This window comes from Thalassophryne amazonica, chromosome 5 (genome assembly GCF_902500255.1).
Source record: "Thalassophryne amazonica chromosome 5, fThaAma1.1, whole genome shotgun sequence".
Classification (NCBI taxonomy): Eukaryota; Metazoa; Chordata; class Actinopteri; order Batrachoidiformes; family Batrachoididae; genus Thalassophryne; species Thalassophryne amazonica.
Window position 1 is genome coordinate 125,906,229 of NC_047107.1, and position 25,048 is coordinate 125,931,276.

General features: G+C 40.0%; 2 protein-coding genes across 4 annotated transcripts in view; one reads left to right on the top strand and one right to left on the bottom strand.

Annotated features, from left to right (window-relative positions):
* Positions 1-5,781: 5,781 nt before the first annotated feature.
* Positions 5,782-14,832, top strand: paxx (PAXX non-homologous end joining factor). The gene is made up of 7 exons (XM_034171303.1): positions 5,782-5,932; positions 8,724-8,784; positions 8,864-8,913; positions 9,335-9,513; positions 11,535-11,585; positions 14,567-14,657; positions 14,757-14,832. Exons 1-7 carry the CDS (start codon positions 5,832-5,834, stop codon positions 14,797-14,799), a joined length of 576 nt encoding a protein of 191 aa, XP_034027194.1. The 5' UTR covers positions 5,782-5,831; the 3' UTR covers positions 14,800-14,832.
* Positions 14,833-18,091: 3,259 nt separating this feature from the next.
* The window catches only part of abca2 (ATP-binding cassette, sub-family A (ABC1), member 2), a 178,220-nt gene continuing 171,263 nt past the window's right edge, over positions 18,092-25,048 (bottom strand). For all 3 annotated transcript variants that reach the window (XM_034171301.1, XM_034171302.1, XM_034171300.1), the window contains 10 exons: positions 24,659-24,779; positions 23,843-24,021; positions 21,736-21,877; positions 21,461-21,595; positions 21,216-21,319; positions 21,018-21,110; positions 20,731-20,833; positions 20,417-20,554; positions 18,868-19,074; positions 18,092-18,762 (listed from right to left, as the gene is read on the bottom strand). In XM_034171301.1, the coding sequence (XP_034027192.1) occupies positions 18,727-18,762; positions 18,868-19,074; positions 20,417-20,554; positions 20,731-20,833; positions 21,018-21,110; positions 21,216-21,319; positions 21,461-21,595; positions 21,736-21,877; positions 23,843-24,021; positions 24,659-24,779 (1,258 nt within the window). In that variant the 3' untranslated portion in view covers positions 18,092-18,726. The remainder of the gene's footprint in view (positions 18,763-18,867; positions 19,075-20,416; positions 20,555-20,730; positions 20,834-21,017; positions 21,111-21,215; positions 21,320-21,460; positions 21,596-21,735; positions 21,878-23,842; positions 24,022-24,658; positions 24,780-25,048) is intronic.

Genomic DNA, 25,048 nt, shown 5'->3' on the forward strand with positions numbered 1-25,048 from the left:
TCTCAGGTTCTGCTCCAGAGGCTCTACATAGACGTCCGCAGGTTCCATCCCTCCAAAGTAGGAAAGAACAGGCAGCTGTCCAACTAGAGAGACATCATACAACCTACATCCGCTCCATGATCTCCTCCCGCAAACCAGGAAGGAAGATACAAAGAGACAATTGTGCAGTAGGAAAAATCTCACGACTATCACCTGCAATAAAGCCAGAATGACAGCAACAACACCACCCACAGCTATTAGATTATACAATTTATCAATGATGGAAACATGAAATAAAGATGAACACACACTTTCCCCCCACACCCTTGTTTTCTTGAGTCAGAAAAAATGTGATTTCCTAAAATGTTAAATGTTTTTAGTGTTTATCTTTTTATATGTTTTCTTATTTTTTAAAATGTCCTTTTAACTTAATTTTAGACTTTTTTTGTAAATTTTGCTCTGATTGAGTTTTTAACTGGAAAGCAAATGTAAATAAACTCAAACTCAAAACCTCGATTGAATAAGAAAATATGGCATTGAGCTGTACTTTGTTAAAGCCTTTAGCAGATCAATGATATGTTCAACATTTTATAGGTACAGAGAAAGAGCATGAATATGTATGGGTGGAAAAGGAAGAAGATAGTGGTAATAAACTGTTAGAATCCATGTAAGCAGTTAAAATTCAATGAACTAGAGAAAGAGAAACGTGAAAGAGAAAAAGACAGTGATAATGTTATGTGGTGTGGAGATTTCAATGCCCATAATACATTATGGGGAGGGGAAAGGACAGAGAATAATAGTCAGGGTCAGATAATCAAGGATATTTTTAATGAAAGAAACTTGGTGTGTCTAAATGATGGCAAAAAGACAAGGATAGATAAAAGAAGTGGCAAAGAGTCCGTGTTAGATTTCACATTAGTGTCTAGCAGAATGGCTCCCAAGTGTACGTGGGTCGTATACGACAAAGGGTCTGTAGGACGTGATCACTATCCAGTTATGTGTAGGCTGGATATTGAATGGAGGATGGGTGTTCCAAAACGCAAACTGGGGAAGATTTATGAAAGTGAGTGACACATATGTCAGCTTAGTGCCAGAGGAGGATGTCGGGAAATTTGAAAGTGAAGTGCAACATGGTGCAGATTTGGCTGCAATGACTGCTATAACTAAGAGCACAGGTAGACGTATATGAGGAAAGCTGCTCCTTGATATGATAAGTGTGACAAGGCAACAGAAATCAAGCTTTTAGATTGCTAAAAAAGGACTCATAATTATCAGCATTTGATTGAGCAGTTATGGGCAGTAATGAGGAGAACTATAAGGCAAACGAAAAGGACATTCTGGATGGAAATATCACTTCTATAGACAAAATATGGCACAGTACCAATACCTGATCCTTACTGATGGAGAGCAGGTGGCAATGTGTGTGTGTGTGTGTGTGTGTGTGTGTGTGTGTGTGTGTGTGTGTGTGTGTGTGTGTGTGTGTGTGTGTGTGTGTGTGTGTGTGTGTGTGTGTGTGTGTGTGTGTGTGTGTAAAATGCAGAAAAAGCAGAAATGATGGTGAGAGCTCTGAGTAGAGTGAACAGTTCTTATAATCTGAAGAGGAGGAAAGAGGCAGAGTAGAAACGGGGGGGAGCTATTCTGAGGTCAGTCAGAGAAAAGGAAAGTCTCAAGTTAAGTGTAATGTTTCATTGAGTCTCACTGGAGGAGTTAAAGTCTGCATTGGAAAAAATGAAGTTTGTTATTCTGTGTTAAGACACTTAAGTGAAGAGGGACTTCAGAAGCTTTTAAATTTGTATAATAAGGTGTGAGAGGAAGGACCGATTCCTTTAGGGTGGAAAGATGCAGTTATTGTCCCCATGAGGAAACCAGGGAAAGATGCCAGTAGACCAATAGCTTTAACATCTCATGTCAGTAATTTAATGGACAGATTGGTTAATGGAAGAATAATAGACTTAATTGAGGAAAGAGGGCTGATGGCCAAATACCAGAGTGGATTTTGAAATGGGAGAAGCACCACCTACTCAATCTTATGCTTAGAAGATGAGATAAGGAAAGCTCAGGTAAACAAAGACACTGTGGTGGTGATATTTTTAGATGTAGAAAAAGCGTACGACATACTGTGGGTGGAGGACCTGTTAATCAGGATGGATATGTTAGGAACAGGGGGAAATATGTTTAACTGGGTGATGGACTTCTTGAAGGGGAGGATTGGATCAGAAATATCAATGAAATGTCTGGTAGAAAATGGAACCCCTCAAGGAAGTGTGATAAGTCCTATACTGTTTAATTACCTCCACCAAGGAGGTTATGTTTTCTCTGTGTTCCTCTGTCTGTTTGTCTGTTAACAGGATAACTCAAAAAGTTTTGAATGCTTTTGAACCAAATTTGGTGGAATGATGGGAGATATGTCCAGGATCAATCAATTAAAATTTGGTGCTGATCTGGATTAAACTCTGGAATATAGCATAATGTATTAGTTTGGCCTTTTGTGAATCCACATCCTTCGATATTGATATGTGGCATGGCGGAGGTATGCGCTCTACCAAATACCCTTCTAGTATTATGTTAAATGATATTTCATAAATATTTATTTAAGTACTGGTAAGTCATTGTTTCCAGATGATGGAGGATTAAGGAAAAGAGGGAAAATGTTAAATTTATTGTGGGAATATTACAAGAAGCTGTAACTCAAGTAGAAGATCGGGGAAGGAAATGAGGCTTTAGGTTCTCTGTTGAGAAAACTAAGACTATGTTCTTTATGAGGAAGAAAATTGGAGAAAACATAAAACTGTCGCTGTACAGTGGATTCAGAAAGTATTCACAGCGTGTCACTTTATTCTCATTTTGTTCTGTTACAGCCTTATTCTAGAATGGATGAAATTCATTTTCCCCAAAATTTTACACACAATATCCCATAATGACAAAAATGTGAAAAAAGTTTTTGTTTGTTTTAGATTTTTGCAAATTTCTTAAAAGAAAAAAAAAAAAGAAAAAAAGAAATCACATGTGCATAAGTATTCACAGCCTTTGCCATGAAGCTCATAATTGAGGTTAGGTGCCTCCTGTTTCCACTGATCATCCTTGAGATGTTTCTACAGCTTAACTGGAGTCTACCTGGGGTAATTTCAGTTGATTGGACATGAATTGGAAAGACACACATCTGTCTACATATAAGGTCCCACAGTTGACAGTCAGAGCACAAACCAAGCATGAAGTCAAAGGGATTGTCACTAGACCTCTGAGACAACATTGTCTGGAGGCACAAATCTGGGGAAGGGAACAAAAACATTTCTGCTGCTTTGAAGGTCCCAGTGAGCACAGTGACCTCCATCATTCATAAATGGAAGAAGTTCAGATCCACCAGGACTCTTCCTAGAGCTCGACACCCGTCTAAACTGAGCGACTGGGGGAGAAGGACCTTAGTCAGAGAGGTGACCAAGAACCTGATGGTCACTCTGTCAGAGCTCCAGCATTCCTCAGGGGAGAGAGGAGAACCATTCAGAAGGACAACCATCTCTCCACCAATTAGGCCTGTGTGGTAGAGTGGCCATACGGAAGCCACTCCTTAGTAAAAGACACATGGCAGCCCACCTGGAGTTTCCCAAAAGGCACCTGAAGGACTCTTAGACCAGGAGAAACAAAATTATCTGGTCTGATGAGACAAAGATTGAACTCTTTGGCGTGAATGCCAGGCACCATGTTTGGAGGAAACCAGGCACCATCCCTACAGTGAAGCATGGTGGTGGCAGCATCATGCTGTGGGATGTTTTTCAGCAGCAGGAACTGAGACACTAGTCAAGATTGAGGGAAAGATGAATGCAGCAATGTACAGAGACATCCTGGATGAAAACCTGCTCCAGAGTGCTCTTGATCTCAGACTGGCTCAGACGGTTCATCTTTCAGCAGGAAAATGACCCTAAGCACACAGCCAAGATATCAAAGGACTGGCTTCAGGACAACTCTGTGAATGTCCTTGAGTGGCCCAGCCAGAACCCAGACCTGAATCTGATTGAACATCTCTGGAGAGATCTGAAAATGACTGTGCACCGACGCTCCACATCCAACCTGATGGAGCTCGAGAGGTGCTGCAAAGAAGAATGGACCAAACTTCCCAAAGATAGGTGCACCAAGCTTGTGGCATCATATTCAAGAAGACTTGAGGCTGTAATTTCTGCCAAAGGTGCATCAACAAAGAACTGAGCAAAGGATGTGAATACTTATGTACATGTGATTTCTTAGGGTTTTTTTTGTTTGTTTTTTGTTTTTCTTTTAAGAAATTTGCAAAAAAATTGAAAAAAATGTTTTTCATGCTCTCATTATGGGGTGTTGTGAGCAGAATTTTGAAGGAAAAATGAATCGGCTCCTTTTTGGAATGAGGGTGTATCATAACAAAATGTGGAAAAAGTGAAGTACTGTGAATACTTTCCAGATGCACTGTATGTATCCCAACAAATGAGAAGGTGGAGAGGTTGGCCAACAAAAGCTGTGACAAAAGAAAACACAGACATTTGTATCAATCTTTCCAAAGAAGAGGGCAAGTGTATTGTATGGAGAGAAATTAATTTACAAAGGCAAACATGCTGGGAGCAGGAGACTGAGAGTATTTCAATTCAATCAAATTTATTTCAAATATATTGCGCCAAATCACAACAAAGTTGCCTCAAGGCGCTCCACACAAGTAAGGTCTAAACTTAACCACCCCAAGAGCAAGCACACAGGTGACAGTGGTAAGGAAAAAACTCCCTCTGATGATTTGAGGAAGAAACCTCAACCAGACCAGATTCACAGGGGTGACCCTCTGCTTGGGCCGTGCTACTGACACAATTGACAATAAAAATGTACAGGAAATTTTGGGAGTCCATGCTGGTGCACAGGACGGGAGGCCTGCAGAAGACACCCACTCCCATCTCTGGGTCGGCATTTATTTTCAATAGCTAGCAGAGTGACAGATTCAATAAATAACTGTAGAAAAAGAGGGTGGAAAAGAAAGGATGAAGTCAAATTATGGTAAAACATGATGCAAATTATTGGTTAATAGGATTTTAAAAAGGAATAGTTTGCACCATGTGTCATGCTTAGTTATAATGTTATGGGGTAACATATGTCACATGTCATAGAATCCAGTGGACATCGACACTGTTTGACCTTTACTTTGGAGACCAAACATTCACCTCAGTAAGAACTATTCCATTTGTTAATCCTATTAGTTAAACCAACAATTTGCATCACGTTTTACCAAAACTGGAGCAACTTTAACTTTTGACCCCTGTACAAACTGAAAGTGACCTTTGTCACCATTTTTGCTGTTTTTACCCCATAACTCCAGAACATTCAGTCACAGATAGTCCAAACTATACCTTTTTGGAATCATTATCATCAGACACAAAATGTGGTATCACTTTCAATATGATTGGAACATTTTTAATTTTGACCCCTGTGCAATTCTTCAATTGACCCCTACTTGGCCCCCTATTGAAAATTCAAATGGCTAAAGTTATTTTTCTATAATATGTACCAAAAGGTATATACAGTCAAATTTTGGTGCTTGTAACCAGCAAGAGACAGTGCATGTTCTCATGTGTTGTAATAAATATTCCAGAGAAAGGCGAGAGCTTCTCTCAGAATTTAAAACAATAGACCTGAAAGAGGTTTCTGCACGAAGTGTTTTAGACATAAGGTCAAGTGGGAGGGGGAAGTGTTGGCTTTTTAAATACTTTAAAGACTCTGGACTCAAGGAGATGATTTAGTACTGCTATACCAGACTGATGCAGAAGGTGGCAGCAATGCACTAATAAGGATGCCGGCCGCCGTTAAACGCCACAGAAGAAGAAGAAGAGCTGCAGGTAGCAAACATGGAGGGAAACAGAACTCTTTACTGCACCGTGTTAGATCCAAAGACTCAGAGTAAATTTTTATGTTACACACGTCGAAAAATTGGAACATTTAACGTCTGGTGAGTTTCAGAATATTTAGTACCTGGTGTTTTTTTGTGGTCAACAGCGTTCTCTGATAAGAAAAAAAAAAAAAAAAAAAAAAATCATAATTCTTCCTCAAGGATGATTCTTACATGTTCAATCCAGCAGTTAATATTTTAATATTTTATCGTTTACTCGCCAAATTACATATTAGAAAATACAAACTATACCACAGACGGTCCTTATTTACTTTGGCGTATTTATATACCCAATATAGTCAAAATTTTCAGGTCAAGTGTTTAGAATCGGATTAAGACAGCCTGTTAAATTGTATTCCAAAATTAACTTATTAAAGAGTAAAAACAGTATTTATTTGTTTCTCTTTTATATTTAGTGCCGCGATGCATTTAATTTTGCCTGTAAGCAATTAAAAATTAAGTAGAAGATATTTCAGTATAATCTGGATCTCTCTCTCTCTCTCTCTCTCTCTCTCTCTCGCTCTCTCCTCTCTCTCTCTCTCTCTCTCTCTCGCTCTCTCTGTGTGTGTATGTATATATATATATAAACATTATTATAAATTCTCTTGTGTACACCAAATTTGAGCTTTTTATATGAGCTATGTGACTTGTATTAATTTGTATTATATATTGTTATAATTGTTCACTTATCTTGTATATTTTTTATTGTTTGTACACTTTTATTTTATTTCATTTTATGTGTCCACCACAATAGAAATATATAAATATCTGTATATTTTTAATGCATATACTTTGGTATGTGCACTGACTTGTACTTAATAAATTAAATCACTCTGTGTGTTAAATAATACAAAAATAAATAAATAAATAATAAAAAATAATAATAAAATGCATTTACAGTTCAGTTTGTTTTGGTGTCATGTTAATTAAATATTCTCCAAAAACATTTGCATGTATTTGCACTTCACATGTCTCTCGAATGGTGTAGATTTTTGTAGCAATTCCAGAATATGAAAGGAGTTTTATCCTTATTCAGCTTTGTACTTACAACATTACGCTAATTTTTTTGGCGTTGGACTGGACCACGATGAGTTCATGAAAGAAGGATTTTAACATTTTGCTGCTGAGAGGAAGCATTTTAACTGTGTGTGTGTATATCTATCTATCTATCTATCTATCTATATATATATATCTATATATATCTATATATATATATATATATATATATATATACATACACAAAACCCCTGGCAAAAATTATGGAATCACCGGCCTCGGAGGATGTTCATTCAGTTGTTTAATTTTGTAGAAAAAAAAGCAGATCACAGACATGACACAAAACTAAAGTCATTTCAAATGGCAACTTTCTGGCTTTAAGAAACACTATAAGAAATCAAGAAAAAAAGATTGTGGCAGTCAGTAACGGTTACTTTTTTAGACCAAGCAGAGGAAAAAAATATGGACTCACTCAGTTCTGAGTAATAAATTATGGAATCACGCTGTAAATTTTCATCCCCAAAACTAACACCTGCATCAAATCACATCTGCTTGTTAGTCTGCATCTAAAAAGGAGTGCTCACACCTTGGAGAGCTGTTGCACCAAGTGGACTGACATGAATCATGGCTCCAACACGAGAGATGTCAGTTGAAACAAAGGAGAGGATTATCAAACTCTTAAAAGAGGGTAAATCATCACGCAATGTTGCAAAAGATGTTGGTTGTTCACAGTCAGCTGTGTCTAAACTCTGGACCAAATACAAACATGGGAAGGTTGTTAAAGGCAAACATACTGGTAGACCAAGGAAGACATCAAAGCGTCAAGACAGAAAACGTAAAGCAATATGTCTCAAAAATTGAAAATGCACAACAAAACAAATGAGGAACGAAGGAGGAAACTGGAGTCAACGTCTGTGACCGAACTGTATGAAACCGCCTAAAGGAAATGGGATTTACATACAGAAAAGCTAAAGGAAAGCCATCATTAACACCTAAACAGAAAAAAAACAAGGTTACAATGGGCTAAAGAAAAGCAATCGTGGACTGTGGATGACTGGATGAAAGTCATATTCAGTGATGAATCTCGAATCTACATTGGGCAAGGTGATGATGCTGGAACTTTTGTTTGGTGCCGTTCCAGTGAGATTTATAAAGATGACTGCCTGAAGACATGTAAATTTCCACAGTCATTGATGATATGGGACTGCATGTCATGTAAAGGCACTGGGGAGATGGCTGTCATTACATCATCAATAAATGCACAAGTTTACATTGATATTTTGGACACTTTTCTGATGTTTAAGGATGATGAAATCATTTTTCAAGAAGATAATGCATCTTGCCATAGAGCAAAAACTGTGAAAACATTCCTTGCAAAAAGACACATAGGGTCAATTTCATGACATAGGGTTAATGTCAACGAGCAGATGTGATTTGATGCAGGTGTTAGTTTTGGGGATGGAAATTTACAGGGTGATTCCATAATTTATTCCTCAGAATTGAGTGAGTCCATATTTTTTTCCTCTGCTTGGTCTAAAAAAGTAACCGTTACTGACTGCCACAATCTTTTTTTCTTGATTTCTTATAGTGTTTCTTAAAGCCAGAAAGTTGCCATTTGAAATGACTTTAGTTTTGTGTCATGTCTGTGATCTGCTTTTTTTCTACAAAATTAAACAACAGAATGAACATCCTCTGAGGCTGGTGATTCCATATTTTTTGCCAGGGGTTGTGTGTGTGTGTGTGTGTGTGTGTGTGTGTGTGTGTGTGTGTGTGTGTGTGTGTGTGTGTGTGTGTGTGTGTGTGTGTGTGTGTGTGTGTGTGGAAATTTTTTTCCTGCCTTAATTTTGTGTTTTAGTTTGACAGATGGTGCAGATGTTTGGAGGACAGAATACACCGAGGACACACTGCAGCACTTTGTAAGTTTGCCTCACAGCATCACTGGAGACCTGGTGGCTGCTGCTGTGCTTTGGTCTCTGACATTATCTGTTTGTTTAGAGACAGAAGTTTGCCTTGAACTCTGCAGAGGATTACCTTCTAAAACTCAGGTTAGCTCACAGTTTGGTGTGTGTGTTACATCCAGTTGTCGAACCTCCTCTTTATGGGCCAGACTCCACATGTAACATCGTGTTGATCAGTGATCAATAACCTTTCCTAAACTGACATAATTTCTCACTGAAGTTGCTTGTTTTTGGCTATCTGCTGTAGAAATCTGCTGTACGAAGTTTAAACACAAACACAGACACTTCACACAGGAACTAGAGCGTCAAGGTTTGGATATGTGATATTTTGCAGACCTGCCTTCGATTCACTGTGCCGAGTTTGGAACGGTACCACTAGATGGCACTGTAAAGTATTTTCAGTGACTTTCAGTACTCTAAAATGTAAGGAAAAAAAGTATCTTGAGGAGGGCTTAAAGCACATAAACCCTTGTGACGAATGAATGATGACTATTCCTCTGTCACTCAGGTCAGCTTGTGGTTCTGGGACCGTCTCGGTTGTGGTGAATGACACCAGCACGGAACTCCAAATGGGCTCTGCTCCAGGTGACCTCAGTCTGACCCTCCCCAGGCTGGAAGTCCAACAGGCAGCAGAAGAACTGAAGGATTTGCTCTTCAGAATGGCCGACAGCCTCGACCAGTCTGACAGTAAATGTCTTTATCACTGATTTGTTTTTGTTTCAGCCGATATAGTTTGTCAGCAAATTACACTTGTCAAAACTCAAGAGTTAAAATGTTAGTGCCTGTATTCCTTTAAAATTAAAAAAAAAAACACCCCCCCCCCCCCCCCCCCCCCCCACACACACACACACACACATCTGATTCAAAATGCTGACTCTGAGACATTGACAGTAATAATATTACGCATCATTTATCAAAACCAAACTGTCACAACCTCAAAGTGAAAATAAAAATAAAAGTTAAAATGACTTTCTTACTGCATGAATCACGACCTCCTCACCGTTCAGCAAAATTGAGGAAAAGTTCCCCAAATCTCAGCCTCCAGAGCAACTCAAAGCAGGTCAACTCTTACTGTCACAGATTAATTTTGTTTCGACACTGCAAGAAAATTGGATGCAGAGTTGTGAGCAGCTTCTCCCCTTGTTTCAGCCTATAATAAAAAAAGTGTTTATTTGTCATATGTTATGTCATTCAAAGCGCATATTAAACAGATATGTAGGACTGCTTTTTTGCATTTACGCAATATCTCTAAAATCAGAAAGGTGTTGTCTCAGAGTGATGCTGAAAAACTAATTCATGCATTTATTTCCTCTAGGCTGGACTATTGTAATTCATTATTATCAGGTTGTCCTAAAAGTTCCCTAAAAAGCCTTCAGTTAATTCAAAATGCTGCAGCTAGAGTACTAACAGGGACTAGAAGGAGAGAGCATATCTCACCCATATTGGCCTCTCTTCATTGGCTTCCTGTTAATTCTAGAATAGAATTTAAAATTCTTCTTCTTACTTATAAGGTTTTGAATAATCAGGTCCCATCTTATCTTAGGGACCTCGTAGTACCATATCACCCCAATAGAGCGCTTCGCTCTCAGACTGCAGGCTTACTTGTAGTTCCTAGGGTTTGTAAGAGTAGAATGGGAGGCAGAGCCTTCAGCTTTCAGGCTCCTCTCCTGTGGAACCAGCTCCCAATTCAGATCAGGGAGACAGACATCCTCTCTACTTTTAAGATTAGGCTTAAAACTTTCCTTTTTGCTAAAGCTTATAGTTAGGGCTGGATCAGGTGACCCTGAACCATCCCTTAGTTATGCTGCTATAGCCGTAGACTGCTGGGGGGTTCCCATGATGCACTGTTTCTTTCTCTTTTTGCTCTGTATGCACCACTCTGCATTTAATCATTAGTGATCGATCTCTGCTCCCCTCCACAGTATGTCTTTTTCCTGGTTCTCTCCCTCAGCCCCAACCAGTCCCAGCAGAAGACTGCCCCTCCCTGAGCCTGGTTCTGCTGGAGGTTTCTTCCTGTTAAAAGGGAGTTTTTCCTTCCCACTGTAGCCAAGTGCTTGCTCACAGGGGGTCGTTTTGACCGTTGGGGTTTTACATAATTATTGTATGGCCTTGCCTTACAATATAAAGCGCCTTGGGGCAACTGTTTGTTGTGATTTGGCGCTATATAAAAAAATTGATTGATTGATTGATTGATTTCTGGTCTATACTTGAAAATCAGGGGTGCCGGTCATTTTGATCATAACTGTATAATTTGTTTCATGACCACAATATTATACTGTGGCCCACATTGAAATCTGAATTTAATCACATTTTTAATATATGTCAGATGACGTATTTTCTTCAGACAAATGAAGAATAACATTTTAAATCCTATGGTTTTGTTTTATTCTTACTTCATTTTAAAAATAATTTTGGGTGATTTTAAAGATTTGTTTGTTTTTCACTTGTTTAAAAATCTCTCAGGGCTCACCTGCAGTACCTTGATAGGCCACGAGGGGGCCACGTATAACACATCACATCTCAATGTACATTCTCGTTGGCTTGAAAGTTACAATAGAATGGAGCCAAAACAAAGAAAAAAAAAATCACGTTAACTGATCGGCGTGAAGTGAAATTGAAATCAGGAATTAAATTCAGTAGTCAGGATGTGTGACCGCCGTGATTTTTGGTGTAATCTCTCATCAGTTTTGTCTTTTTATTCTTTGTAGGTGGATCTGCCTCCATCAGTCGAAAGAAAAACCAGCATTGGCAGGTTAAAGGTATGAAGAAATTAAAAATGAAGTTGCAGGTGATTTTGGCCTGAAGACAGCAAAGTTCTGATTCCTGGAAACAAAATATTAGGAACTTAGGAAGTGTTTGGGCGGGGGGGCTGGAGCCCAGTCTGCTAAAATATCTACAGTGGTCAAAAGGAATTGAGTCAAATATGAAACAAGTTTGTCATTATCCATTATTAATAACCCTGCAGTTAAGGAGCAGCAGAGTCAAACACGCTGGAATATTTGCGTCGGTCATGCAGGAACAATCTGGTTTTCTGTTAAAATTCATGTCCTTCAGGTTTAACATGAATTTCAGATGCACCAAATTCTGATTGGTTTTAGGCATTTTTCAGGAGTTTGTGAATTTCAGGTTTAACCTCCTCTCGCTTGCTAAGATGGGCATGTTATTGTCTGTGATGTGAACGTATTTACAGCACATCCAGAAAGTATTCACATTCTTGACTTTTTCCACATTTTATGTTAGAGCTTTATTGCAAAATGGATGAAATTCATTTTTCCCCTCCATGGGTGCAATTTGGTGGGGGATGGGGGGACATGTCCCCCCCACCTTTTTAACCAGGGGGGACAGAATATGATATGTCCCCCCCCACCTTCTGACATATATGTGTGTACTTGAAACATGATATGCCAGTCTTATGTGCAAACCATGTCAGAATAGTATCTTTGTTTCTGCAAGTTTGTATTTTTAGCAGCATTGACTTGTTTACAACACCTGTTTCTTGTTTGTCACATTTGGAATTTTCTGGGACTGCGTTTGTCCAGATTTGAAACCAAAAATAGTTGCCTCTAGGGACTAGTGTCTACACATAAGTATCAATGGACCATATGCTAATTTGCTAAATTCTGAAAGTTAGAAAAGGAAATCAGAAAAGCTATCTGGGACCTCAGAAAGCCCATCTGCAATTATTGCTTGATATCCAAAATCAGTCTATGCAAGCGAAATTATGTTCAGTATGAGTGTTGTCATTAGTGCCACTTCGAAAATTAAATTCATGATAAGTAATTTATCCTAAACTTATGATCTGTTGTTTTTCAAACTTATGCAAAAACAAATCTTGAGAAAAAAAAATACAGTATGCGATAGTTAATAATTATTAAGAGCCTGTTTTTTCATATTTATGAATACATTTTACCACATTGCAGTTGTTTTTTTTAATGAAAACTCAACCAATCATTCTTTTTGAGTTCTACACATGTGGTGATACCTTATTTACACCAGGATGTTAATAAAATCAGTGGTGGCTATTCTCAGAATAAAGTACTTATATCCACAGTTTCAAATTGTATAAGTCAAATGGTGTCCACTTAATGGTCTTCTCAAAACATTAAAATTACTGTTCTGGATGCTCAGAATGCATCTGAGCTTATCTAGAAACTGTTGGCTTCTGGGGGCCGCTTTAGGCCCCCAGAAGCCAACCCCCGGCCTATGAGCTTCGGCCCTGCGGGCCTCGCACTTTGTCCCCCCCAATTTCTAGTTCTAAATTGCGCCCTTGTTCCCCTCAAAATTCTGCTCCCAACACCCCATAATGACATGAAATATATATATTTTTATTTTTGCAAGAAATCACACGTACATAAGTATTCATAATCCTTTGCTCAATACTTTGTTGATGGACCTTTGTCAGAAATTACAGCCTCAAGTCTTCTTGAATATGATGCCACAAGCTTGGTGCACCTATCTTTGGGAAGTTTGGTCCATTCCTCTTTGCAGCACCTCTCAAGCTTCATCAGGTTGGATGTGGAGCGTCGGTGCACAGACATTTCCAGATCTCTCCAGAGGTGTTCAGTCAGTTTCAGTTCTGGGCTCTGGCTGGACCACTCAAGGACATTCACAGAGTTGTTCTGAAGCCACTCGTTTAATATCTTGGCTGTGTGTTTAGGGTCATTGTCCTGCTGAAAGATGAACCATCACCCCAGTCTAAGTTCAAGAGCGCTCTGGAGCAGGTTTTCATCCAGGATGTCTCTGTACATTGCTGCATTCATCTTTCCCTCAATCCTGACTAGTCTCCCAGTTCCTGCTGCTGAAAAACATCCCCACAGCATGATGCTGCCACCACCATGCTTCACTGTAGGGATGGTGCCTGGTTTCTTCCACACATGATGCCAAATAGTTCAATCTTTGTCTCATCAGACCAGAGAAGTTTCTCCTGGTCTGAGAGTCCTTCAGGTGCCTTTTGTCAAACTCCAGGTGGGCTGCCATGTGCCTTTTACTAAGGAGTGGCTTCTGTCTGGCCACTCTACCACACAGGTCTGATTGGTGGATTGCTGCAGAGATGGTTATCCTTCCAGAAGGATGGTTATCCTTCTGGAAGGTTCTCCTCTCTCCACAGAGGAATGCTGGAGTTCTGACAGAGTGACCATTGGGTTCTTGGTCACCTCCCTGATTAAGGCCCCTCTCCCCTATTTGCTCAGTTTAGATGGGTGGCCAGCTCTAGGAAGAGTCCTGGTGGATCTGAACTTCTTCCATTTAGAGATGTTGGAGGCCACTGTGCTCACTGGCACCTTCAAAGCAGCAGAAATGTTTGTTCCCTTGCCCAGATTTGTGTCTCGAGACAATCCTTTCTCTGAGGTCTACAGACAATTCCTTTGACTTCATGCTTGGTTTGTACTCTATCAACTGAGGGACCTTATATGTAGGCAGGTGTGTGTTTTTATAAATCGTCTAATCAACTGAATTTATCCCAGGTGGACTCCAATTAAGCTGTAGAAATATCTCAAGGATGATCAGTGGAAACAGGAGGCACCTGAGCTCAATTTTGAGCTTCATGGCAAAGACTGTGAATACTTATGTACATGTTGCTTTTAAGAAATTTGCAAAACTCTAAAAACTTTTTTTACATTGCCATTATGGGGTATTGTGTGTGGAATTTTGAGGGGAAAAAAAAAGAGAAAGAATGTCATCCCTTTTGTAATAAAGCTTCCTTGATACTCTGTATCTTAATAACATGTTTGTGGATTTTCAGACTTTGAGCCACGGCAGCAGAAATCTGGTCAGTCGGTGACGGTGAAGAAAAGACTTCCAGGAACTTCTCTCATCAACCCAGGCACCAAGAAGTACGTTTTGGCCTTTATTCTAACATTGATATCAGTGTAATAGCTATAAATTTGGCAACAGCAGTTCAACTTTTGTCCTTTTTTTTTTTTTTAAATCAGAAAATGTCAAGCAACAGGCGTCGCCTTTGAAGCCGATGACTGAGCTGTTGGGATTTGAATTGGTTTTTAATTCACTGAAAATGTTTTTGTTGTACTATTTTATATCGCCGCCTGATGCAGTCTGATGAAATTCTGACAATTTGTTTTTAATTTTATTTTTTACTATTTTAACATTTCGATGTACAGATTGTTTTATTCCGAATGCTGCTTTTCCTGCCTGAGCAAATGATGTGACATTTAATGTGGTGGAAATAAAGGAATGCCAAACACGTAACATTTATAACGACTGTCACATTCTTTCACGCAGTGTTCCTTAGATGAGGCATGATCAATGGATGTTGAATTTTTAACTGAGATATAACTTTTTGCCCCCTGAGATAAACTGAAGGCCAGAAACAGGACTACTTGGAGACATTTGTTTCGTGTTGCACACAATTCTGTAACAAAGTAATAAAAAAACGTTGTTTTGTACATACTTCAACACCAGGTTTGGTGCTCAAGGAGTAAAAATAACAGATCAGCTTTCCTGAAAACTCACCCTCATTTACGGTCTATTTACCAATAAAAAAAAAATGTTTATCAATTTTCTTGCAAGTAGCTTTTTCATTAATTTATCATCTGGGCCTTTTTACTCTGCGGTGGCATCAGCCATGCTTTACACTGGGGAAGTATTGATAGGGACAGGAAGAGACTCAACAGATGAGTCAGGAGGGCTGGCTCTGTCCTGGGTTGCACGCTGGACCCCATAGAGGTAGTGGGTGAGAGGAGGATGTTCGCTAACCTGACATCAATTATGGACAAACCCTCTCACCACTTACATGAGACTGCAGGAGCCTTAATCATCTCCTTCAGTCATACGAGTAGATTGCTGCACCCTCGGTGCAAAACAGCACCTCCACAGGTCATCTATTCCAACTGCACTGACTGTATAATACCTCAAAATGTTTTTAGCATCATAACCACCTGCTGATTTTGCACTATTAACTATGTCTACCCTCACCTTTTGTGTTTTAGTACATGCACAACTGTGCAATTTATCCTGTTCAATAATTTTACCATATTGATACATACTTATTCATACTTTTTTTCATATAATCTGTTCACATCAGTATTTATGCACCCACCAGCAAACATACTTTAGTCGCCTTTCTTTAATGTAAACACTTTTCTTTAATTTTTAAAAATTTTAATTTAATCTTTATTCAACTAGGTTAGTTCCATTGAGATAGAGATCTCTTTTGCAATGGAGACCTGGACAATTATGAAGTTTACAATTCACCTACCCTGCATGTCTTAAATGTGGGAGGAAACCCACACAAGCAAAAACATGCAAACTCCACACAGAAAGGCCACAGGTGGGACTCAAACCCTTGACCTGCTTGCTGTGAGGCAACAGTGCTAACCACTAAGCCACTGTGCCGCCACTTTTTCTTCACTACTATACGACTTGATGCTGCAACAAGTGATTTTCCCCGCTGTGGGATCAATAAAGTTTAATCTTAGACTTTTCTTTGGTTGGACAGATGGACAAAAAAAATCATTCAGTGTGAAGCACAAATGCATCAGAAACCAAAGTTTTAATCATACACAAGCTTCAGTGTTACGGAAAATGTCAATGTGCACAGAATAAACAATTTACACACATTCATAGTTCCTAATAAACAGAGCAAAGTGAAACAAAACCTCCAACTCCAAAGGACAAGATCATGACTGCACCTGGTGATGTCTGCCAGCGTTTGATCAATTTAGACAGAAAACTGTTTGTTTCTCTCCTCCTACACGTAAACTTAGAATATTTAGATACCAACAGAGTTGTGAGCTTAAAGGACATATAATCCATATAAAGCGCATATAATTCAGTTAATCAGCAATAACAACAAAAAAAAGGTACAGCACAGTACTAAAAAAAAAAAAAAAAAATTAGATCATATTGTGGAGATGTTTATTTTAAAGAAAATAATTTCAACTTTCATTTGCTCTGAAAAAAAAAAAAAATCCAGCGCTATTTTACCCAGAAATTAAAGCACATCGTTTGTGGTTGATATTTTTAATGGACCAAAAACTTGACTGGCCAGATGTGTTTCCTCAGTTAGTTTATATATAAGCAAATTAAACCTCAAGTTTTCACTCCCAAGTGTTGCATTTGAAATATGTTATTAAATAATCAACATGAAGAATTCCGAACGAAGCAAAGATTCAAGAAACTGAAAAAACACAGTAACACCACAAAAAATAACTTTGTCCATGTCAAAATAATTACAAATTAAATGTTTTCCTTCATAATTTGCAAGAGGAGCTCACATTTTGTAGATTTTCTTGTCGGAGAAAGACTATTAAAATGATCGAAGCTCAATTTGAAGCAGTTGTTGACTGAGGTTTAGATTCACACACACACACACACACACACACAAAAAAGCATCACGTTATAAAGTGTTATATCATTAAATACGTTTTCCTTTAGGTCATCTTTCAAAAAGAATTCACTCAAAAATAAACCCCAGCCTGAAAATTCTCCCCAGCTTTACATTCCGAGAACAATAAAGAAATACGAACAGTCCGTTTTTGTTGTTTGACGACAAGGGCTTCATGAAGCAGAGAGTCCACGTGAATCACCAGAACATGAGTGGAATCAGCTGAGAAAATTAACAAATTAATCACAAAAAATAAATAAATAAAGGTGGCTACAGGACCGGTGTACACTGGCACTCTGACAACGAGTGGCTACGACACAATCCAGTACCACCGTGTGGTGATTAACAACATATTGCAGTACTACCACTTCACGAGAGATTTTATAAAAAACCTTGAATAACGTAAAACTCCTGATCTTTTTGTGGAACTTGTCACCATTTGGAATCAGTAGTGAAAACCTGCAAGATTTCACAGGACGGAAAAAAGACTGATACAGATCACCACATAGTGACACTGGGTTAGAAGTAGTAATAGTAATAATAGTAGTAGTAGTAGTGCAATACATGTTCATACTGTTGGGTTTCATTGTAGCTGTTTGTGAGAGTTGGAGCGTTATTGCGCAGAAAGGTCTTGTACCAGTAACCATTCGGGAAACGAGTCTGGGACGTGTAGCCACACCCCCCAAAAACCTAAACTCAGAAACACAGCTTTACCTGAAAATCGTTGCTGTACATCTGCCGTTAGAACAAGAACTTGTACTTATGACAGTGATGGTAGCAGCTATTATAAGAACCGAATGTAAGAAGAATAATGTTCAAATGTTGATTACCATCACTGAATATTAAGTTACCGTGCCCCCCACCCGCCACCCAAAAAATACAAGACAAAAGAGAGTATTCAGATGAAAGTGCCATTCTGTGAGAAAATGTGTTAAAATGAGTTGGTTTATAGAGACGGGAGGCACCGTCAGGACGATAATCATGCCACATACATTCTGTCTGACAGGGGAAAGCTCAGCACGTCCCCGTGTCACGAGTGCACGTCACCAGCTCCCCCATTATTGCAAACTAAATCAGGTGCCACACCATTCAACGGCCAAAATAAATCCGTCTTCTTGCCACAGAAAAATAGAACACATTAGACACAAGTGTGGATCATCGCAGCATGCCCTGAAGGCAGGTTGAGTTTGGTGCAGCGTTCCCGACGACATGCGGCCGCTTTGGCACGGAGCGTGCTGGAACAGTCTTAAAACACACGGATCGGCAACAACTCGTCAACGTCTCCACTGATACACATTCTGAAAATAAATGAATACGGAAACATTCCCGGACAACATCGAACAGTCTCAGCGCCGTCTTTTCCGGCTGATCCGATCCAGCGCAGCAGGCTGGGTTTTTCCAAAATTAAACCACCGTGATGAAGGATTTGAGGCTGAAATACCAAACTGCTGCTACGTCCACGGCCCAGAGAGTTTTGGTCCTCTTCAAGGTTTAACCCAGCGGGTACCTGGTCCTGATCCAGAGTCAGACCTCATCTGTGCGTTCGCTCAGTGTCTGTTTTAACACAGAGTGTCTGTATTGAAGGAGAGCTGCACCTGCAGAACAGCACCGACACCAAAATCCAATCAAACATGAAACCATACGTAATAAATACATGTTCAATCCGGCAGAATTGGCAGCAGGTTGTGAAAACTCCTTACCCTTTCCTCTTCAAAGCTGATGAGTCCTTCATCGTCGCTCTCCAGCTCTTCTGGCGCCTCGCTGATCAGAGCGCTGAGCTCCGTGTTGGCTGGTTGAGACTTCAACAGGTTCAGGATGCGCTGCAGGGGTGACTGTCCGTCACTAGGGGGCGGTAACTCTTGCTGGTCCAGATTGTCACTTTGCTTTTTGGCAAAGTTGACAAACACCTTGATGGTGGAAGGAGATAAAAGGAGGAAATATTAGTCACCGTAAAAAAACACCAGAAACCACACAAACATTTTACAAAAAACATACAAACAACAAGCAGTGGAAAAAATATTCAATTGACTAAGTGCAAAGTTAAAAGTAACACTTTGTCGGTCTAAATCATTCCTTAGTTTATATTAATATTCAAATAAACGATTAACAATCATATATACAGTACAGGCCAAACGTTTGGACACACCTTCTCATTCAATGCATTTTCATGACTATTTAGTACACTGTAGATTCTCACTGAAGGCATCAAAACTATGAATGAGAGTGATGAGTGCTGCGGCAGATGACCTGGCCTCCACAGTCACCGGACCTGAACCCAATCGAGATGGTTTGGGGTGAGCTGGACCGCAGAGTGAAGGTAAAGGGGCCAACAAGTGCTAAACACCTCCGGGAACTCCTTCAAGACTGTTGGAAAACCATTTCAGGTGACTACCTCTTAAAGCTCATTGAGAGAATGCCAAGAGTGTGCAAACCAGTAATCAGAGCAAAGGGTGGCTATTTTGAAGAAACTAGAATATAAAACATGTTTTCAGTTATTTCACCTTTTTTTTGTTAAGGACATAACTCCACATGTATTCATTCATAGTTTTGATGCATTCAGTGAGAATCTACAATGTACTAAATAGTCATGAAAATAAAGAAAACGCATTGAATGAGAAGGTGTGTCCAAACCTTTGGCCTGTACTGTGTGTGTGTGTTTATATATATATATATATACACATACATACATACATATACATATATATACACACACATACATATACACACACACACACACACACCAATATGATCAATATTTGGCAGCTACATATGCTAGTGTCATGTCTTGTCCACACGGAAACTGAACTTTCAATTTCAGAAAGTTTTCACACAGTTTCAAGAAATATCTGTACACACAAAACCACTGAAAGTGCTGTAGAATATTGATTTTTTTTTTTTTTTTAAGCAGGTTGAGATCAAGATCTTGTTTACAAGGGAGACCTGGACAATTTAAAGTTTCCAATTCATATAACCTGCATGTCTTTGGATGTGGGAGGAACCCCACACAAACACGGGGAGAACATACAAACTCCACACGGAAAGGCCCCAGGTGGAAATCAACCCCACGACTTTCTTACTATGAGGCAACAGTGCTAACCACTAAGCTACAAAAGGACTGCTCTCAGAGAATCATTTTCAGACATTTTCAGATTTACTGTCAAGTTGAGTGTTTACAAGTCCACCTCTAAAAATAAATAAATCACAACAGGAATTCTAGAAAAATGTTGAATCTTTATTTCAGTGACCCACGTTGTCCAGAGTGGTCTGGCTGACGGAGTAGTCTTCGATGCCCAGCACCTCCACCACCTGCTCCATCTTACTGAAGACCTGAGCCAGTGAGATCCGCTCAGACTTCAGCTGGTATTGAACCTTTGTGTGGTGGCGCTCCTGTAAACAAAGAATCACCCCCCAAAAAAGAATATTCAGTGATTCATTTTCATCATGAAGTGCAAAAAGCTACAACAGGCTCAAAAACGATGCTGAAAAACATCATTGATAGACATTTCACCAGTTACTACTTTGTATTTGCTTTGTGGCAGGACAGACGGTTTGAGAAGATCTACCTTCAGGACGGCCTCAGGAAAATTTCTGTTGAAGAATCGAACCACCTCCTTCACGTTGGCGCTGCTCCTGGTTCTCACTGTGATCATGTAACCATCCCCAAATCTGCAGGATTATAAATCAAAATTAAATTGGTAAATAAATTACTAAAATTGGTATTTAGTAAGGACATGTTGCTGTGCCGATCACTAAGGTGGTTTTTCTCTATACTATGCTGATGACAACACTTCATGAGCAACAACAGGCCGACTCGGGGAAGGCAAAGGACTTGGACTTGTAGCTTCTTCACCTGTTCTTGAGGTGCTGGATGCTGGCTAGACATTTAAATCTGCCGTTGACCATGATTCCCAGTCTGGTGCACAAAGCCTCACACTCTTCCATACTGCACAGAAACACACATGGATAAATGTAAAAAGTACAGGAAAGTGCCGGAACGGCAAGACTAATTCACGTTTTCTTCAAACCCTGAAGAATTCCACCGTCTCACCTGTGTGATGTCAGCACGACTGAGCGTCCAGTTTTGATTATGTCCAGGATTAAGTTCCACAGGAACCTGCGGGCCTTTGGGTCCATTCCAGTGGTTGGCTCATCCTAGAATGCAAAAATACAACCTGTTCAGACTAATCCAACTGGAGTGAGTAGAACATTTTTTTTTGAGTGACCCTCATAATCTGCTCTTCATGTGATATCAACAAGATGTATGTGCCAAAAACATCCACTCAAAGATCCTACCAGGAAAATGAGGGAGGGGTATCCAATCAGAGCTATGGCAGTGGAAAGCTTGCGTTTGTTTCCTCCACTGTAAGTGCCAGCAGGCTTGTCTGCATACTTGGACAACTCCAGCTTCTCTAAGGCCCACTGCACCACCTTGTGGAGGACAAACATGCATATCAGTGCTTGTACTTGTGACTTTAAACATTCAACATTTGGTCATTTTTAAATTAGACTTTTAAGCCAAAATCAAGTTGGGAGTAAGTGTACATGTCATGTGACCATGCAAGACCAACCCTGTCCCGGTCCTTCCAGGGTATACCGCGGAGACGGGTGTACAGCTCCAGATGTTCCCTGGCTGTCAGATCATCAAACAGAGCATCAAACTGCGGACAGTAACCGATACTCTGCTGTACACGCAACAGATCCTTCAAGATACTACACAAACACAAAGACAAAGGGGAGACAGTGAGTTCAGGTCTTCAAGCTGCATCCACAACTAGAAGAACACAAACAACCACAATTCAGGACTAGACTAACAACGTGGCACATAGCTAAGAGCTGGACCATTCTTAGAGCGGACTGTCTGGAAATGGGCACCGCAGTCTCATTTGAGGGTGAGCGCTGAAGGGTTAACCCTCTGGGGTCCGAGGGCATTTTTTGGACAGTTCACTCACCTGGCATAAATGTTTTATTATTGCTGTTAACAGCTCTCCCTGCATCCCACAATCAAGTTTTATGTCTCTTTTTCTCTTTAGAATATATATGTTTTTGTTGTGTTTTATAAGTGTAATAAAGGTTTACAATCAAAAATAGGCAAGGAAAAAATAAAGCGAAAAATAATTTTCCACACACATTTATTAAAAACAAACAGCAAACTATAATAAACAACTGTTTTGACACTTTATAAAGGTAATTTGAGGTCTTGTGTGAAAGACTGTACAACAGAAAGGTTCAAACAATAAACACAAATGCACACTTTGAACAATATATACAAAATGGTCTATGCGTTTTGTTGTCCATTGATATGGTAAACAGTGCTTTACGCAGAGAAAGCAACATAGTTATCCAGTAACATTCACATGCAAACTAGTGGAGCAATCCTGATAGTTACACACTCTTTGTTTGAGCACGAGAGATTGTCATCAGAGGCTCTCTGTCTGCTCCTGCTTTCACTGATCGCTGTGCGTAATGGTGCAGGGCACACTGAGTATGTACTAATAGTATGTACTTATTGGAGCACCCAGGGGACTATTCAAACGGGCCAACTAGTAACACATCACTCCTGAAAACGATCTTTGGCTTTTCACGTGAGATAAATCTGCCCTATGATTGGATTTTGGAAAACCATGTGACGGTGAACCAATTCTGATTGGACACGTCATCATAGAGCTTCTACGAGGAGCACAAAGATGGCTGATGGCTGGCTTGAAAGTCCACAGAGTTAACTTTTCAGAAAAAAAAAAAAGGAAGTTTCTATCTCGTACCATTTAAACATTATTTATAATTTAGTAAAGCTTGGTCTTAGCCGTCGTATACAACAGCGTCGGCCCCAGAGGGTTAAAATGACACATATGACGCAATAATCCTACATCCGGGGACAGTCCTCGTATGTCCCAAACAGAAACACAGCACTTTCTCTGAGTTTTTTTGTGAAAATACACAGCAAACAAAGTGAACATGGAAAGTGGACATGTGTTGTGGTTTGTTTATGACCCAGAGCTCAAACATGTTGAGGCGGTTTTGCAGGTGAGAGAACAGAGCTACTCTGGTTAACTGTGTAGGCTAACACTTACTGACACAACCTCTCCTATTTGCCTCGTCTTCCCTTCTCCACTGGGAACCGAAAAAAAACCCCTGCACTTTATACCACTGCTTCGGTGACTGCAGCCAAAAACAAAAAAGTGCACCATTTTCCCGTGTGAAGTGATGCTGTGTTTGTGTTGCACACTGGCAGGCTGTCCCTGGAAGTGGTCAAATCCCGCGATATCACACAGATGTTCAAAGGAGACTGTGCTACTCTATTTCCCAGGCAAGGTCAAATTTGTGAAGTGTTAATCATTGAGGTCAAGGTGATATCTGAGTGTGTTTATTGGTCTACTCCTCCCTGGTCCTTTGGCTGAATTCTCCCAAATTTGGTAAGTGGATGAAGGTCAACCGTGGAATCACTCTTTCAGGGTTCATTTTGTCATAGGTCAAGGTAGTTGGGGCTGAGGTCAAGGCCAGATTTTCACCAAGAAATGAATTGTATTGTTTACCGGGTAACTCTAATCTAAGCAAGGTGATCACGTCTTTATTGATGCTACACCTATCCTGCCTATGTGCCACAGCACTTAGCATCTCCATGCCAATGGCTTTTACTACCTTGTATGCTAAATGTACATACTGCAGGTTAGCGCGTACCTGTTTCCATTAATGAAGGCCTCTCCACCAGTGGTGCACTCGTCTCCAGTGAGCATTTTAAAGGTGGTGGTCTTTCCGGCTCCATTCACTCCCAGCAACCCGAAGCATTCGCCAGGACGAACACCCAGACACAACCGGTCCACAGCCAGAATACGACCCATCTTCCTGGACTTATAAACCTGAACAACAGACCAAACACGAGCAGACTTAGTGAAAACACTCACAGTAAATTTCATTTATTTTTTATTTTGGCAGGGGGAGAGGGGGTCCCCACAGTCAAAAAACAAACATGCCTGTTTTTTTTTTTTGGCGGGGGGGGGGGGGGGGGGGGGGGGGGGGGGTTAGACCATAAATGTGTAGCATAACTAATTTTCCAAAAGGAGAACTTGGTTTAGATCTAGACCAGGGGTGGCCATGTTCGGTCCTCGAGAGCCACCTTCCTGACACTCTTAGTTGTCTCCCTGCTCCAACACACCTGAATCCAATGAAAGACTCGTTAGCAGACTTTCAATGAGTCTTTCATTGGATTCAGGTGTGTTGGAGCAGGGAGACAACTAAGAGTGTCAGGAAGGTGGCTCTCGAGGACCGAACTTGGCCACCCCTGCTCTAGACATAAATCAAGGTCTGGGACCCTGCTTTAGTAAACTACCACACGCAGACTGACAGCACGTGCCTTTTGAAACCGTTTTAGCTGCTGATCCTGTCGACGCCTTGCTCATCATCAAAAGCAATGAACATACTGGACAAACACCATGTTTTCCTTAATAAATCGTGAAAAGTAGATTGTACTAATTCATGAGACACTTTAGTGCCAACCTTCGTAAGGTTCTCGATCTTCAGCATGTCGTTATTGGCATCTCCTCGGAGAACTCTTCGCCTCTCACAGGCAACATCAACATCATCATCCTCTATAGGCTGGCAGCTGACAGGAACCCTCCTGGGTCAACACACAAGGTGGACAAAAGACTCAACCCAACAACGTCAAACTGCGATATACATACAAGGAATTCTAAAATCCCATTTTCTCTTTATTATTATTATTATTATTATAGGTCACTGAGTGTGACTTTAGGCGGGAGGACAAAAGGAATTAAATCGTTGTTGTGTTTGACCAAATCATCACAAATGTGAAGGTGTGCAAAAACATTCTAAATGCAATGAAATTCTGAAGTCTGAATAATTGAATCAACATCTGCACGTGCACAC